We start from the raw sequence: 15,320 nt of genomic DNA, 5'->3' as shown, positions 1-15,320 counted from the left end.
AATCATTAGTCAAATTAATGTTTCTAAATACTTTTAATGTTAGTAAATCCAGACGTTACTTTCGGGTTTCTGGTGGGAAATATCCCACTTCCGAGTCTTGAACGCAGTATTAAAACTATGTGATGACATCACAAATATGTTAATAGTCATCAAGCTCCAGAGTTTTTCAAAATCTTAGTGGAAAGCTTGTAAAAAATTCTAATTCCTCACATTTACATTAACATCACTGCTGTCTCTGCTTTAATCAATGCTTCAAAATAAATAAAACAGTCAGTAGCCTCCATCAATAATAAACAAACAGAAGTTTTATACTTCACTAAACACTGAACAGCCTGAGATTTAATGAGACGCTTTGAAAAGCGTGTTTGTGTTTGCACAGCATTCACCCACAATCTGTACACGCCATGTGCATCAAACTCACCTGTCCAGGATGGTGTATTCACTGTCAGATTTGAAGAGAGCGATCAGCCTGGCCTCCATCATGATGTAGATCTTTTCTGAACTGTTATCTGTATCACAAAGAGGAAACTATTGAACAATTCTAACTTTAAAGCAATTCTTCGTTTATTTATGCCCTCAGCAGCCTGTTCTTTCATTCAATATATGTATTTGCTCAACTATAAATGATTTGTTAACAGTAATGAATGCACTAGCTAACATGAACTAACAATGAACAATGCTACAGTATCCTCATGTTAGTTCATATTATCTTCACTACTTACTAATTGGTGATCAAAATTAAAAGGTTGTAACTGTTTAATGCACTAACAATTACTAATGTTAACAACACATGCAACCGTATTGTAACCCTATAAAGTAGTTATTGTTACCTATTAAGTACAACACAACAAAATGTGTCATTCATTTATTAAAGCATGCATTTATACCGGGCTATATGACCCTGGATGACAAAACCAGTCTTTTTGGGTAAATTTTCCGAAATTGAGATTTGTACATCACCTGAAAGCTGCATAAACAAGCTTTCTTCTGACATATGGTTTGTTAGGATATGACAATATCTGGCAGATATACAGCCGTTTACTCTGGAATCTGAGGGTGCAAAAAAATCTAAATATTGAGAAAATTGCCTTTGAAGTTGTTAATCAGAGGTACTGTAGCAGGTCATCCACTCACAAAAATAAAGTTTTTATATATTGAGGGTAGAAAATGTACAGAATATCTTCATGTAACATGATCTTAACTTAATATCCTAGTGATTATTGGCATAAAATAAAAAAAATATTTTGACCCATACAATGTATTTTTGGCGATTAGTAAAAATGTTCCTGTGCTACTCAACACTGGTTCTGTGATCCAGGGTCACATATATAATGTATATATATGAAGAGTTTAAGAGATTGTGAGATAATTGAGATAAAAAATGAAATCAACATCAATCAAACAGCAGTTGGTTTGTTTTGATTTAAGCCATAATAACAAAAATACAGCTACTAACACAATAAAAACATGTTAACATAATAAAAATATGATTTTGAAAAAACGAATGAAAAAAGAAAACATATATATAAATATATACAAATTTTAATATAGTCTATAATGTTAGTGTATTCCTGTTTTCAATTAGTGGAGCATTGTGTTTGGATGACAGTCAGTGGTTGTGGAGATTCAGAACCAGTGTCGCTGAAAAACAGTGCAGGAATCAATCTCCCTCTCTCTCGTACTACCTACACATCCATCTACTTACACATATATGAACCCATCGATCTACACATGCATTCAGCCATCCATTTATCCACCTACCTACAGCCATCCCAAAGCACAGCAGCTGTTTATCAGCAAACCTCTTTACAGTTGGTTTTTTAATACATCATACCCAGACAGGATATTTAACAAAAGTAATTTGCATTCTCTGTATGGAGAAGTTCACCCATGAGTGACAGTATTTATCAAAGCAAAGTGTCAATGTAAAGACTCGGCCACAAAAGCCTCTTTACACACGCAGGATTAGGTCATAAAGAAAAACTGCATTCACACTGCAGATCATGCATGATGGATTCTGAAATATACAGAATCTAATGACAATATTTGTTATTTCATTATATAGGAAATAAATTCGTTAACTCAGTTGTAAGCCTCAGAACTAATGACTTAATACAGTCCATCGTAAACTAAACTACCACTCTCCATATACATAAAAACTGACATTTATATGGTCTGTTAAATAGCAAGCAAAGCTTAAACAGCAGAGATATACAGGAGAGAGCCAATACATCATTAAAAGATGGCACTTCCCCAAAGGCACGCTAGGAAATGATGGGGAGGAAATGTTGAGGTACCGATGCTGCATTGGTATTCTGCGCGTCTCTCTCATGCAGCAGAAGCTGGCGATGGAGACGTGAGCGGCTTCACAGCGCCCCCTGTCAGCCACTGCAGGACACTTCGTCCTGAGGACAAACTGGGTCAAGCTTTTACTCAGGGATCTTTAGAGGAGATCCAAAGCTACGCATGTTCACAAAAGACCACAAAGAGCTATTTTTACACTAGGCTCTTTTTAAGTGACCCGATTTGAAATTTCTCGTCAACCCACATATTCAGCGCTGAAGTGGAGTCGCAGGACAACTTATGTACTCTGTGACCCCTTTAGTAGCGTATTCTACATTCAAATCGCATTGAATTTATCATAGCGAAACCCAAGAATAAAACACTGCAGTCCCACAACGGCACTATATACTGTCATGACACCCATAGAGTAAAAATATATTAAAGGATTTTATTTTAATGATCAGGATATTTATGCTAATACGCTTAAATAGTTATTGCTACTGATATCTGACAGCACGCCTTTAGACAACAGAACCCAACACTAGCATCAAATAAGCCACATTTAACATCGTCATAAAAATAAGAAAACCAAAAAGAAAGCAAAAAAATGTGTAATGTAGTGCAATACATTTGAATTATTAACAATGCAACCAAAAATGTATAGCAATACAGAGAATTTGAAGCCGATGTCACGGTCTTTGTTGCATGTTGCAGAGGTGCCACCATCTTTGGAGGTTAATACTCCACTGCTATTATTGTTTTGATATGTACCATTAGTTGTTTTGTTTTATATATATGGAGAAATCGAAAGTGAAAAAAAAAGGGGATTTTCCTAAACGACTCTGCTTAATGCTATTGCAAATTTACACCACATGATTTTCAGATTTTTATGAGAAAATTGTTAAAACTACTGAAGAAAATGTTTAAGATCAGTATCTGATTAAAGAAAGAGGATTAGAAGTGGCTCTGTTCATCTCTTCCGTATTTTTTCTTTCTAAAAGTGAAGTTATATACACAAAACAAAAAATACTGTCATTTCCAGCAGTTAGAGTGGTGGTTTACCCGAAAAGTCTGTCATGATTTACTCGTCCTCTTGTCATTTGAAACCCGTCTCACTTGCTTTCTTCCGCAGAACACAAAAGAAGATATTCTGAAGAAAGTTTGCAACCAAACAGCACTGGACCCCATTCACTTCAATTTTATGAACACAAAACCAATGCAAGTCAGCGGGTGCCAGTTAACAACATTCTTCAAAATATCTTTTTTTGTGTTCTGCGGAAGAAAGAAAGGTTTGAAATGGCATAAGAGTGAGTAAATTTTATTACCCATCTTTGGACTATTCAGTTATGATGAAACTGTGTATTGACCATACAATAATAATTTGTTGGTCTTTACCTTTGACCTTGACGTAGATGAAGTCAGGGTTGACACAGAGAGCCATGTTGCTGGGCAGAGTCCATGGTGTGGTGGTCCATGCGATAAAGCTCACCTTCTCATCCTCCAGCAGAGGGAAGTTCACTATCACAGACGGATCCTGAACGTCCTGTTGATCAATTTATAACATTTAAGAAATCTGTAAAAAAAGTTAGAACAATTTTCACTTGAGCAGTATGTAAAAGCTCTGACCTTGTAGTTCTGATTAGCCTCAAAGTTAGAGAGAGGCGTGTTGCAGGCGGTGGAGTAGGGCATCACCTTCACCCCTCTGTACACCATCCCTTTATCATACAGCTGCTTAAAAACCCACCTAAAACACAATATTTGATCAATATTTTGTCATGTCATTTATTCAGGTTATTTACTAATAACGTTTTCAAAAATGCATAACCATACAGTATGAAAACATATGAAAAGTTCATTTGCAAAAACAGATAACTCTGTTTTTATTCATTTTCAAATAGAGAATGTGAAGGTGCCACATTGAATGTTGCACAATCTTGGAAGGATGGCTTCTAGTGCGTTCAATGCAGTGTTTTGTTTTTCTATTTTGATCAGGAAATATAACTACGGCAGGTCGGTCTTGCTGCGTTAAAAACTGCAATAGTATTAGTCGTTCAGGAAATTCCCCTGGTTCTTTCACTTTCGATTTCTCCATATCAAACAAAACAAGTAATGGTACATATCAAAACAATAATAGCAGTGGAGTATATATCTCCCAAGATGGTGATCAGCTTCACATTCTCTATATCATGTTTTTTTATTGTGCGTTCAGTAGACACAATGACTGAGCATTCATATCTGTTTCAGGTGATATAATGTGAATATAAAACAGGACTGTGATAGAACTTACCAGACTGTCTCCATGAACCAGGGGTACAGAGTCTTATAGTCATTCTTGAAGTCAATCCAACGGCCCATTCTCCTCACCGATGTCTGATGTGTGCAAACAACAGAAACCAAAAAGATTAAAGTGTGTTTAAGATGTTCACTAGACGGTTTCAGATAATTCTCAATCCTGTCAGTTTTAAACTATATGATGACTTTCCATCTTTCTAACAGACATGGTTCGTAGTTCATACAGACTGTTCTTCAAGATTTCTTTTAGTGTTTTCCACAAAGAACAACAATAAGGGTTTAAAAGACCCAATCAAGTTTAAACGATGTCAGAATTCAAATATTTTTGTAAACAGTCCCTTTGAGCAAAAAGAAAGGTGGTAGACAAGTCGAAATCTTTAGACGGTAACACAATCTGACATCTATGACATTGGAAGGTTACTGAGATGATACTCTGACTCCTTCCACTATTGTGCCCTGGAGCAAAACACAGATGCCCGCTGTACTGCAGGCACAGACTGCCACCATAATACTGTCCTGAGATTTACTTCTAATAATACCCGCATGACTCAGCTAACAGTCGACAGGGATCAGAACAAATGTGTCTGAAACATCAGGATAGACATCACTAACAGATGATGCAGTCAGAGAGTGATTTCCTCATAGAGTCACTCAGAACTCTATTTACAACACAAATTTTGTTATAAAAGTCAAACAACATCTTGAAAGCCTAATTGATTCAGTACTGAAACATTAACAACACAAACATCTGGTAACAAATAAGAGCGTTGCTTGCCTTGGGAAAACCTGCTATTATGCCGTTATAGTGTGTGTGGCTGGCCAGGCATTGCTTTGTGTTTGCTTTGATAAGATGGCGAGAGGTTTTACACACATTTCTAGGATATTCAGCAAGGTCACTTACCAAGCAAAGTCACAATTAGCCAACCTCAAGACTCTGTTCTTGTTCTGTTCTCTAGATACATTTCTGGTCCTTTCTGCAATATGAGTCTAAGCAATTTTCTAAGTCAGTTTAAAATCACAGAAGCCACCAAATCACAATTCTTCACTAATATCTCAGAAAAAGGTACTACCACACTAGTCTCACTAGTCTAGACGTCACGGCCATGGACCGTTGGCTAAACGTCTGATGCCTAAGACACACTTTTCTGGAAACACTTCAGCTCGTTCGAAATCATCAAAACGCAGCTCAAAACGAAACGTGATTGGTTGCTTTACTGTCAGTCATGTGGCCCCTTGGAAGGTCCTTTGCCAAAGAAAGCGGTGATAAGTGCAAAACCTTCAGACTACTAGCATACCACCCCACAAATGGTGCACCGACACCATTATTGTACACCTCTAGGTGGCGCCTAAGATGTCTGCCTCATGTCCTTTCTGTGTTCTTTTTGTGTGTAGACATTGGCGTTAAAATCTGATAAAATCTCTTACTGGAATAACCATCCATTTGATATTGTTGGAGTATTTAGTTTAACTAACGTTCCTGAGAGAGTGTGAGGTTATCTTTTTTATATAGTGGACATGGAAGGAGACTGCAAGTACTCTGTGGATCTGCTAAAGAGAACTGATCAACCTACCCCACTGAGTGCCTAGCTGAGAAAGATCCCAAAGAAAGAAAGGATGACACAGAATTCAGCTTGTTTTTAATAATGGAAGATATGGATCGGGTTTACAGGTACCCCGCAGAAGAGTTTTTTCGACCCCAACTGCTTAGATTTAGGAAAGCAGACAGCAATCAAACCTAATACAAGTCAAGTCAAGACAGAACATTTCAGGCCATCTTATTATGCTATGCTATTAAATCTTAGATCCTTGATAAACAAAATTGAGAGGTTTCAGTCTGTTTTGATAAAAAATCAAGTGGATGTGGCTGTAATCTCGGAGCCGTGGTTTACTCCCCAAAAGGCCAACGATGTATTGAATCGGATATATCTTGGACTCCAATTAAAGTTCCTGACCATCTTGAATGTCTGTGGGTGAAAGTGAGACCAGTAAAGCTCCCACGGCATATATCTGCCATTGCTGTGTGTGTAGTGTATTCACCACCTTAGTCACCACATCAGGATGAACTCATAGAGTACTTAATATCTTCATCTGAATGGTTACTGACTACATACCCAGACCTCGGCCTTGTCATTCTAGGAGACTTTAATCATCCGAGAACCCATGACATGTGCTTCATGATGAACTCTGCCATGTGGTTAAGAATAATACTAGAGGGAATGTGATTCTTGACATGATTATCACCAACATAAAATCGGTATATCTGAAACCTATGATTCAACCTCCCATTGGATTTAGTGACCATAATTGCGTCCTTTGAAGTCTGAATATACAACTAGATCCTCCTCAGTGTATGAAACAAGAGGTAATGGGTCCTTACTTCTTCCACATCTAAATTGCTCAGTCTTACCTTCTTGCCTACCGTCATTTCCCATGCTATATCAGTGTAGGATGTGTTTACCAGACTGTCTTATATAAACTGTAACAAATCTCCAGACCCTGACATGATCCCAGCAAAAACACTGAAGGAGTTTGCATGTGAAATTAGGACCCCTCTTTGTGACATCATTAATAGTTCATTCGAGGAGGGGTTGTCCCTAGGCAATGGCTATTGTAATCCCTATCCCAAGTAACTGATTTATCCTCCAAACATTGAGGAATTGAGAACAATCTCATAAACAGCTCAGCTTTCAAAGATTTGTGAGCAGATAGCTGCACATTGGACTGTAGTTTGGCAGTCGAAAACATCATTCTTCAACTCATAGTTACGTCAGTTTAATGGATTATACGTACAAAGCCAGCGATGTTCTGAGCTCAGTGTGTACAGTAATTACAACAGACTTTGCTAAAGCTTTTTAGGCTGTGGACAATACGGTGGCAGTACAAGCCCTCCTGGACATGGAATTTGAGACTTACACCAGCTTGGCCAACTTTCACCATCGATCACAAGACCTTGGAAGTCTTGGTTGTCTTTATTCAAAGTAATTTAAAATGGGACAGTCAAGTAGACCATATGGCTGACTGCAGCCAACAGGAAGCTCTTTGCCCTTCATCAATTGCAAAGACTTGGTCTTCAAGATCCTGAAATGGTTTCCATTTATACAGGTTATGTGCGACCAGCCTTGGAGTATGCAGTTACTGTCTGCCATAGTTCATTGACAGTAAATCAAGATAGAAGGTTGGAGCGTGTGCAGAGACGGGCCTGTAGAATTATACTTGGTCAAAGATACTCAGAATATTCAAAAGCAATGCGTACCTTAGGCTTTTTTACACTTGCAGAAAGACAAACCCAAATATGTCTTGACTTTGGTAGAAGATTTTAAAAAGATCCAGCTTCCATAACTGGCTACCCCCTCTACGAGAAACCTTACAGGTCGCCATACTTGGAATTGGGACTGAGAAATATAAGAAATTACCAATTCTTATATGTATAAACTCCTAAAGAATTATGGATTTCAAAGATCTACGAGGATTTTTAGCATTTAAATTGTATAAAATAGTGCATCAATGTGTTTATTGTTAATATGTGTTGTTGTGCATTTTAAACAATTTTAATGATGTCACACAAAACAATTCAGTGTTTTTTTTATGACAACTGTCCTTTAAAACCCGTAACACTGCTGAATGGTAATAAACTTTAAGATACATGTTAAAGCTTAATACTAAACAGTTTGATTATACCACTTAGTCCAAGAGCGACTAAAAGTGAAACTGATAATGATACAAACCAAGGCTCATTTCTCAAGGATAACAACTGTAAATGTGTTATGAACTGTTATTCCTTTCTGAATATTGGAAAAAGGGTGAACATAATGAACTAGACATACTGCACTAAACCCACTGGATAATGGCATTAAATGATGTTGAAATAAAAAATCTGCAACAAGTTCCATAACATTTAGCAGGTCAGTCTTATGTTCTCCGATTCCCATTCACTCTCTTCCCTTCTACTATAATAAAACCTATAAATCGACCTAAGATCTTAGAAATTCAGCTGGGAGACGTAAAACCTAATAAGACATTTCTAATGAGCACATATAAACCAGATCTAAAAATTGAGATGCTGTCAACACAAAGGCCTGGAATCCAGTCATTTAGGAATTTAAATAATCAAATCATCTCTGATGTCATTACAGACACACGTACCTCCCATTCATTGGCATATCTCATGACGATGCTCCTGCATTGCTTGTTATATTCTTTTATCCCCATCTTAGCAACATCTTCAGGTCCTTTGATGTTCAGTGACTTATCAATCTCATATTCCTGAAAAACATCAACAATGACATTACTTTCGCATTTTATGCATTTGGAAGACCAAGGGTCTTGCTAAAACCATGGAAAACTATGGGACTCTTCCTGGGACTTTTGTTTTTACATATTTTCAATTTCCAACAAAACAATTACGAGAAACCATAAATATTAACTTTAGGAATTAAAAGCAAGGTTTTCGTGAACAGTATTGCCGTCTTAAATATACAGTGAGGGAAATAATCATTTGATCCCCTGCTGATTTTGTAAGTTTGCCTGCTTACAAAAAAAATGAATGGCCTATCATTTTTATTGTAAGTTTATTTGAACTGATAAAAACCGGATGTCAACCAAAAAAACAGGGGAAAAAATGTATATAAAGGATATAAATTGATTTTCATTTCGGTCCGTGAAATACGTATTTGATCCCCTACCAACCACCAAGAATTCTGGCTCCACAGATTGGTTTTGTGCCTATATAGACCACAGATTAGTCCTTCACTTTAATAAAGTACTCCTAAGTCAGCTTGTTATGTGTATAAAAGATGCCTGCCAACAAAATCTGTATCTTCCATTTCAACCCTCCACCACAGTCCAGACCAAAATAATATGTTTTAAATGATGTCAGGGACAAGATTGTAGACCTGCACAAACCTTGAATAGGCTACAGACAGAAGCTTGGTGAGAAGGAGACAACTGTTGGTGCCATCATTTGGAAATAGAAGAAATACAAAATAACTATCTATTGTCTTTGGTCTGGAGCTCCCTGTAAGATTTCCCCAATGGGGTGAAGACGATCATGAGAAAGGTTAAAGATCAGCCCAGAACTACACAGAAGAAGCTTGTTAATGATTTCAAGACAGTTATGCCACAACAGATTTAGAATTCTGCCCAAAAGGCCCATCTTGCTCGTATGAAGTTTGACAATGAACATTAGAATGATTCATAAAAGTCTTTGGAGAAAGTGCTTTGAGACCAAAATAGAATCCTGTTTTTGGAGGGAGAGAAAAGCTGACTTTGACCCCAAGAACACCATCCAACCCTACAAAAAGGCACAGTGTTGGAAACATTATGATTTAGGGCTTTTTATCTCTGCTACGGTCTCATGATGACTTCACCGCATTGATGGGCTGAGGGACGGGCCCATGTACCGTAAAATATTGGACGAGAACCTCCTCCCCTTAACTAGATCACTGAAGATGGGTCGTGGATGTGCCTTTAACATGACAAAGAACCAAAACATATTGCCAAGACAACCAAAGAGTGGCTTAAGGAGAAGCACATTAAATGTCCTAGCTAGTCTCTAGACCCTAGTCCTATAGAACATCTGTGAAGGAGGCTACACTCTGAATGACAGCCAAGAAACCTTAAAGATTTTCAGAGGGGTGGACTGAATGTATCCTGACACATGTGCAAATCTGGTGACCAACTATCAGAAATGTCTGACCTCTGTGCTTGCCAACCCGTTTCTCCACCACGAACAAAGTTATGTATTGTATTGCTCTGGGATCAAATACTTATTTCACTGACTGAAATGTAAATCAATTTATAAACTTTTTGTAACATTATTGCCCTAGATTTTTAATTTTATATTCTGTCGCTATCAGTTAAAATAAACCTACCATAAAGATTATAGACCCTTCATTTGTTTGTAAGCAGACAAACGTACAAGATCAGCACGGGATCAAATAATTATTTCCCTTTACTGTATAATTCATGGCATCTGTCAATATTGGAGTCAAATGTGACTGAGGGGATCAATTCTTACCACAGGCAGCCCGTGACAGTCCCAGCCAAACCTTCTGTCCACATGAAAGCCGCTCTGATGGGCAAACCTGGTCACAATGTCCTTGATGGTTCCAGCCAGGATATGACCATAGTGAGGGAGGCCGGTGGCAAAGGGAGGTCCGTCATAAAACGTGTACCTGAAAAACAAACATCACATGTTCCGTCTTGCTTTCTCTGTCTGAAGACAATAACATCATAACAACACGAACATTGTTGTGGTTGAAACGGTGCCAATGGGCGGAAAGTGAAACAGCATTCCAACACATTTAAAGACACTCCTCGATTAAACATGGAAGATAGGAACGCCACAAGAAACAGCTGACATGTCACAGCAACAGCATTCAAATCAAGTTGCACATTCACTCTGTTTCTTTCTAAAAAAAAAGACTAAATTTAAACATATAAAAGAAATGAATTCTAGCTTAAATCAGCCTTGTTTATTGAGCATTTATCTAACTATCTATCTTCAGCACATATATCCACTATACAGGGCTCTGTGAGGTGTCAGTGTACTGTAGCTTCTACATATTCATGATCTTCTGTATCACCTTGTCCGGTTTTTGGACTGCCTGAGACACTCCTGGAAACAGTCTTTCTCCTCCCAGAACTTCAGGATGCGCTCTTCCTCCGAGGGGAAGTTGATGGTTTCTTGGACTGCTTCCACCATTCTGACTACACACAACAACATCATATCGGCCTATCAGTGTCAGAAATGTACTTCTAACCTTAAGTATCAATGTTTGCCCCATTAATGCCAAACAACAAATGCAATTGTAGCTGTAAATAATGCAAAAGATATAAAACCCAATGCATGATTGAATTCTGATTGAAAACATTTTTATTACAAAAAAGGACCTAGAATGGAATATTATTAAAAAACATTAAATGAGAAAAAACGTTCACTGTCTTGTGCAAGTGTCTTGTGGCAGGAAAACAAATAATCACTAGAACAGACAAACTAAACTAGTCTGCTAACTGTTTCCAACAAGAAAATTTTTAAGCATCACTGCAACTTTTATGAAAGGATGAAATGCACAACTGTTACTGTTATTAATAGTGTGAGTCATTACAGAATGAAGACATTCATCTATCAACACCTCATTATACAAACACATCTCAACATCTACAGTTTGTGTTTATACACGGAACTATTTACAGCAGATATCAGTGATAATATATGTAAGTGTAAACAATAATATATGAGGAGTAAAGTGACAACTCCACACTCACATGCGAATCCTGACCGGTGAGCAGCAGAGAGAGGAAGGAAATGATGCAACTCCGTGAAACATTAACGATCCGGAAGCTTTCATAATAAAAGTCTCGATTAACTCAGTTGCATACCTAAAAAAATCTTTGGCTGTTAGCGTTATGTAATGGCGACATAAAAACGCCCTTTGTCTATTTTGGATATGTTTTTGTCATTAGATTGGGACCCTCACACTTCATTTAGTATATATATATATATATATATATATATATATATGTCACTCTTTGACTTTGTCTTCTATTATATTTTGAATGTTTTGTGTTTTATAAATGCTGTATCAACACTAATACAAAATATCTGTTAAGAGTTGCATCGTGCTATGGCATAACTGTATTGAACTTTTTACTTTTATAAAAAGGCTATATGCAAGCTATATGTTTAATTTTAGCACAAACTACACAAAAAACATGTTCACGCATTTTTATAATGAACTGCATTATTTGGGTTGCTGTGTTCTTTATAGTTTTGACTTCTGTAGTCTGTATGTTAAAATTCTGATTTTTTCCCATTCATAATAAATAAAAGCACACATGAGGCTTGAGCTGCTAATGCTATGAAACCACATGCATTCAGCTGCTCTGAACTCTTTAACCCTGTTCTTCATCTCTCATATTGGACGACATCTATAAAACAGTGTTAAGACACACCATGAGTTCAGAACTGTGGAGGTAATACAATTATTATGATATAAAATGATAATGATGTTTATGTATCGTCGTTGTCCTTCTGAAACCTTGTGTGTCCAAATTTGCTGTTTTTCAGGGAATGGAAAAAACACTGTACTCTTTCAAAGATTGAACTGTGTTGTCAAAGTTGACTTGTATTTTTTATTGATTTAGTACTTTCAAAACCTGTGACAAACATAACAAACAGGGTGACTAATAATAATTAATTTTTTAATAATTATCATGTTGGCTAAAATAAAAACGTTTTTGATTTTTTGTGTTTCGTTGAATGATATTAATGAACTTTGCAAAAATGAATTCCTAAGTAAGGATTTATTAGTATAAAATGATTGCTTACCCCAAAATGAAAAAATCTGTCATCATTTTTCCTTGTTGTGACTCTTTCTTCTGTGAAACACTGGCACTTGAGAAGAAGATACTTTGAGAAATGTCTCAGTGGTTTTGTGACCATATGAACATCAATGTGGGTCACTACTCAAAATATCTTGTGTTCTCTGCAGAAGAAACTCATACAGGTTAGAAATGACATGAGGGTGAACAAATATTGAAAGGAGAGAAATATATTTGTAAGAATGCTTGTAACCAAACATTTCTTTGATTTTATTGACTGCCATAGTAGTAAAAAGTTCAGTTTAGTGAAGAATTCACACCATGGCTTTTACTTTAACTTCTTGTGTAAGAATAATGTGATTTTGTTCTGCTTTATTCAAGGAAAAGTTGAACAGCCACAGAGGGGGACAGGCTGTAGAGGAAGAGTCTGACTGATCCGACAGAGGACGACCTACAAATAAAGAGGAGGCTGTTGGAGTTGATGGAGGAATATGCAAGACGCATCTCCGACAACATGCAGATAAATATTTTATAAGATAAATAGAAACATTGCTAATGTAACCACCAGCATCATTCAGGACAGTTTTTCACCATCGATTAATATAGTTCTTTAACCTCAAGCTTTATTTTCTAATAAAAACATTTCTGGGAGTGGTTGCAGTGATTAGTTTATTTACACTGGACACAACAACATTTACGAGACGCTAAAGAAACTTACAAATGAGGTAAACAATAGAAGCAATTGGTCCAACATAAGGACAACAAAAAGCATAAGTGCAATAAAACTGGTCTTATATAGCCTACCGCAGTGTGCAAAGCAATGGATTTCTTTTAGTTAATGATAAGCATTATAAAATTCACATTTGGATACTGTACTAAAGTAATTAATCAAAAGAGCAATCTGTCTCGTTGGCCAGTCGTTTTCAAGGGTCGAGGTACGTTGTGAGCACTCTCCTCACTCTCTCTCCCTCATTACAGTCTGTGAGGTAGTTGTTGCATAATGTAGGAGGCTGTGAGTCTTCATCACCTTGTATTGCTCCCAACACAGAGTGTTCAGCCACATTCTCCATCTTGTCCTCGCACAAATTGTGAAGAACAAAGCAGGCGTAAATGACATGGGGCAGGTCCTGCAAGTTGATGTCCATAGGCCTTTTCAGGGCAGAAAATCTGGCTTTGAGGCGACCAAAAGCATGCTCGATAACCATCCGTGCCCTATACAAACAAAGCCCAAAGTGCCGTTCTTGAGGTGTGGAGCCACCGTTGGAATATTCCTTCATCAAGTAAGGCAGAAGAGGGTAAGCTGGGTCACCGAGGACAACAATTGGTACAGCATCCTCGTGGTCCACAATCTGCTTTTTCAGAGCAGGGATCTTGCCAGTCTTAAAGTACATATTAAGCTTTGAATGAGCAAAAATCTGTGAATCATGTACACTCCCAGGCCACTTTATCACAACATCAATAAATCTGTACTTATGATCACAGACCGCCTGTACATTGAGGGAGTGTTTACCTTTCCCATTGATATAGTCCATTGAGTTGCTGACGTTAGATGGGTGTTTGATTTCGATGTGGGTGCTGTCGACCACTCCCAAACACTGTGGCATGCCATGAGCGCGATGGAAGCCCAAAACCAGATCCTCAGCCTCGGCCTCCGTAAAAGGCAGCTTGATGTATTTTGGACCCAGGTGGATAGCGATCGCTTTGCATGTGTGCCTGACAACAACGGACACAGCCTGTCTCGACACGCCAAAGGCATGAGCAGTCTTCTGAAGCTGTCCCACGTCGCTCAAGTAATGAACGGTTAACGCGACCTTTTTGAGCGTCTCAATAGGTGCCCTCATGTTTGTTGTTTGCCCTTCAATATACGGACTGAGTTCTTCACTCAGGGCGACCAGAGATGCTTTGGACATGCGAAAGTTCTCCCTCCATTCATCTTCCACAACAACACTTTTAACAAAGTTGTCCCACCAACTGCTGCTTCGGCCAGGTCTTACCCAAAATCTCCTCCTGGTCGCTCTCCTCGTTGTCCTCCGCGGTGGACCTAATAGCATGTGACGTATGTTGTTGTCCATAAGCATTTGTTGCTCACCGCAGTAGCAAAGAAGCTGAAGGTTTTGCTGTAGTAAAGCTATTAAGCTCAGTAGCTCCTGCAGCACGACCACAAGCACGTCGTCCGCCATTGTTGTTGTGGGTGTGACGTAGCGGCGTCAGACTAGGCTGGAGACGCGGGGTGATGACGTTATCGTTGGCGGAAAAATATACGGATCTTTGGCTTTGTAGGCAACATGGCGATTTTGTTGCTTAAGATAGCAACTTTTCAGTCTGCTTTGGCAACTTTATTTTCAAAATGTATATAGGAACAAATTTAGCTATTTATTTTTATTTTATTTGGAAACTTCTAGCCAGTGTTGGGTGTAACTAGT

The 15,320-nt window shown here is 37.9% G+C and overlaps 2 protein-coding genes across 2 annotated transcripts in view; both read right to left on the bottom strand.

Moving 5' to 3' along the window:
• iars1 (isoleucyl-tRNA synthetase 1) overlaps positions 1-11,898 on the bottom strand; it is a 54,934-nt gene extending 43,036 nt beyond the window's left edge. Inside the window, exons 1-8 of the mRNA XM_056734563.1 lie at positions 11,842-11,898; positions 11,160-11,283; positions 10,592-10,748; positions 8,719-8,838; positions 4,571-4,653; positions 3,910-4,027; positions 3,679-3,826; positions 422-509 (exon numbers count right to left, since the gene is read on the bottom strand). Coding sequence (XP_056590541.1) covers positions 422-509; positions 3,679-3,826; positions 3,910-4,027; positions 4,571-4,653; positions 8,719-8,838; positions 10,592-10,748; positions 11,160-11,278 — 833 coding nt within the window. The 5' untranslated portion in view covers positions 11,279-11,283; positions 11,842-11,898. The remainder of the gene's footprint in view (positions 1-421; positions 510-3,678; positions 3,827-3,909; positions 4,028-4,570; positions 4,654-8,718; positions 8,839-10,591; positions 10,749-11,159; positions 11,284-11,841) is intronic.
• A 1,922-nt stretch (positions 11,899-13,820) lies between these two features.
• On the bottom strand, positions 13,821-15,077 carry LOC130410703 (putative nuclease HARBI1). Its single transcript, XM_056735528.1, has one exon. It carries the CDS (start codon positions 15,075-15,077, stop codon positions 13,821-13,823), a length of 1,257 nt encoding a protein of 418 aa, XP_056591506.1.
• Positions 15,078-15,320: the final 243 nt, after the last annotated feature.

This window comes from Triplophysa dalaica, chromosome 21 (assembly GCF_015846415.1).
Source record: "Triplophysa dalaica isolate WHDGS20190420 chromosome 21, ASM1584641v1, whole genome shotgun sequence".
Taxonomy (NCBI): domain Eukaryota; kingdom Metazoa; phylum Chordata; class Actinopteri; order Cypriniformes; family Nemacheilidae; genus Triplophysa; species Triplophysa dalaica.
This window is presented reverse-complemented; position numbering and strand designations above follow the sequence as displayed.

What these genes read in the sequence shown, in the direction of transcription:
- LOC130410703 (XM_056735528.1), bottom strand. Translation starts at nt 15,077, where the DNA reads ATGGCGGACGACGTGCTTGTGGTCGTGCTGCAGGAGCTACTGAGCTTA.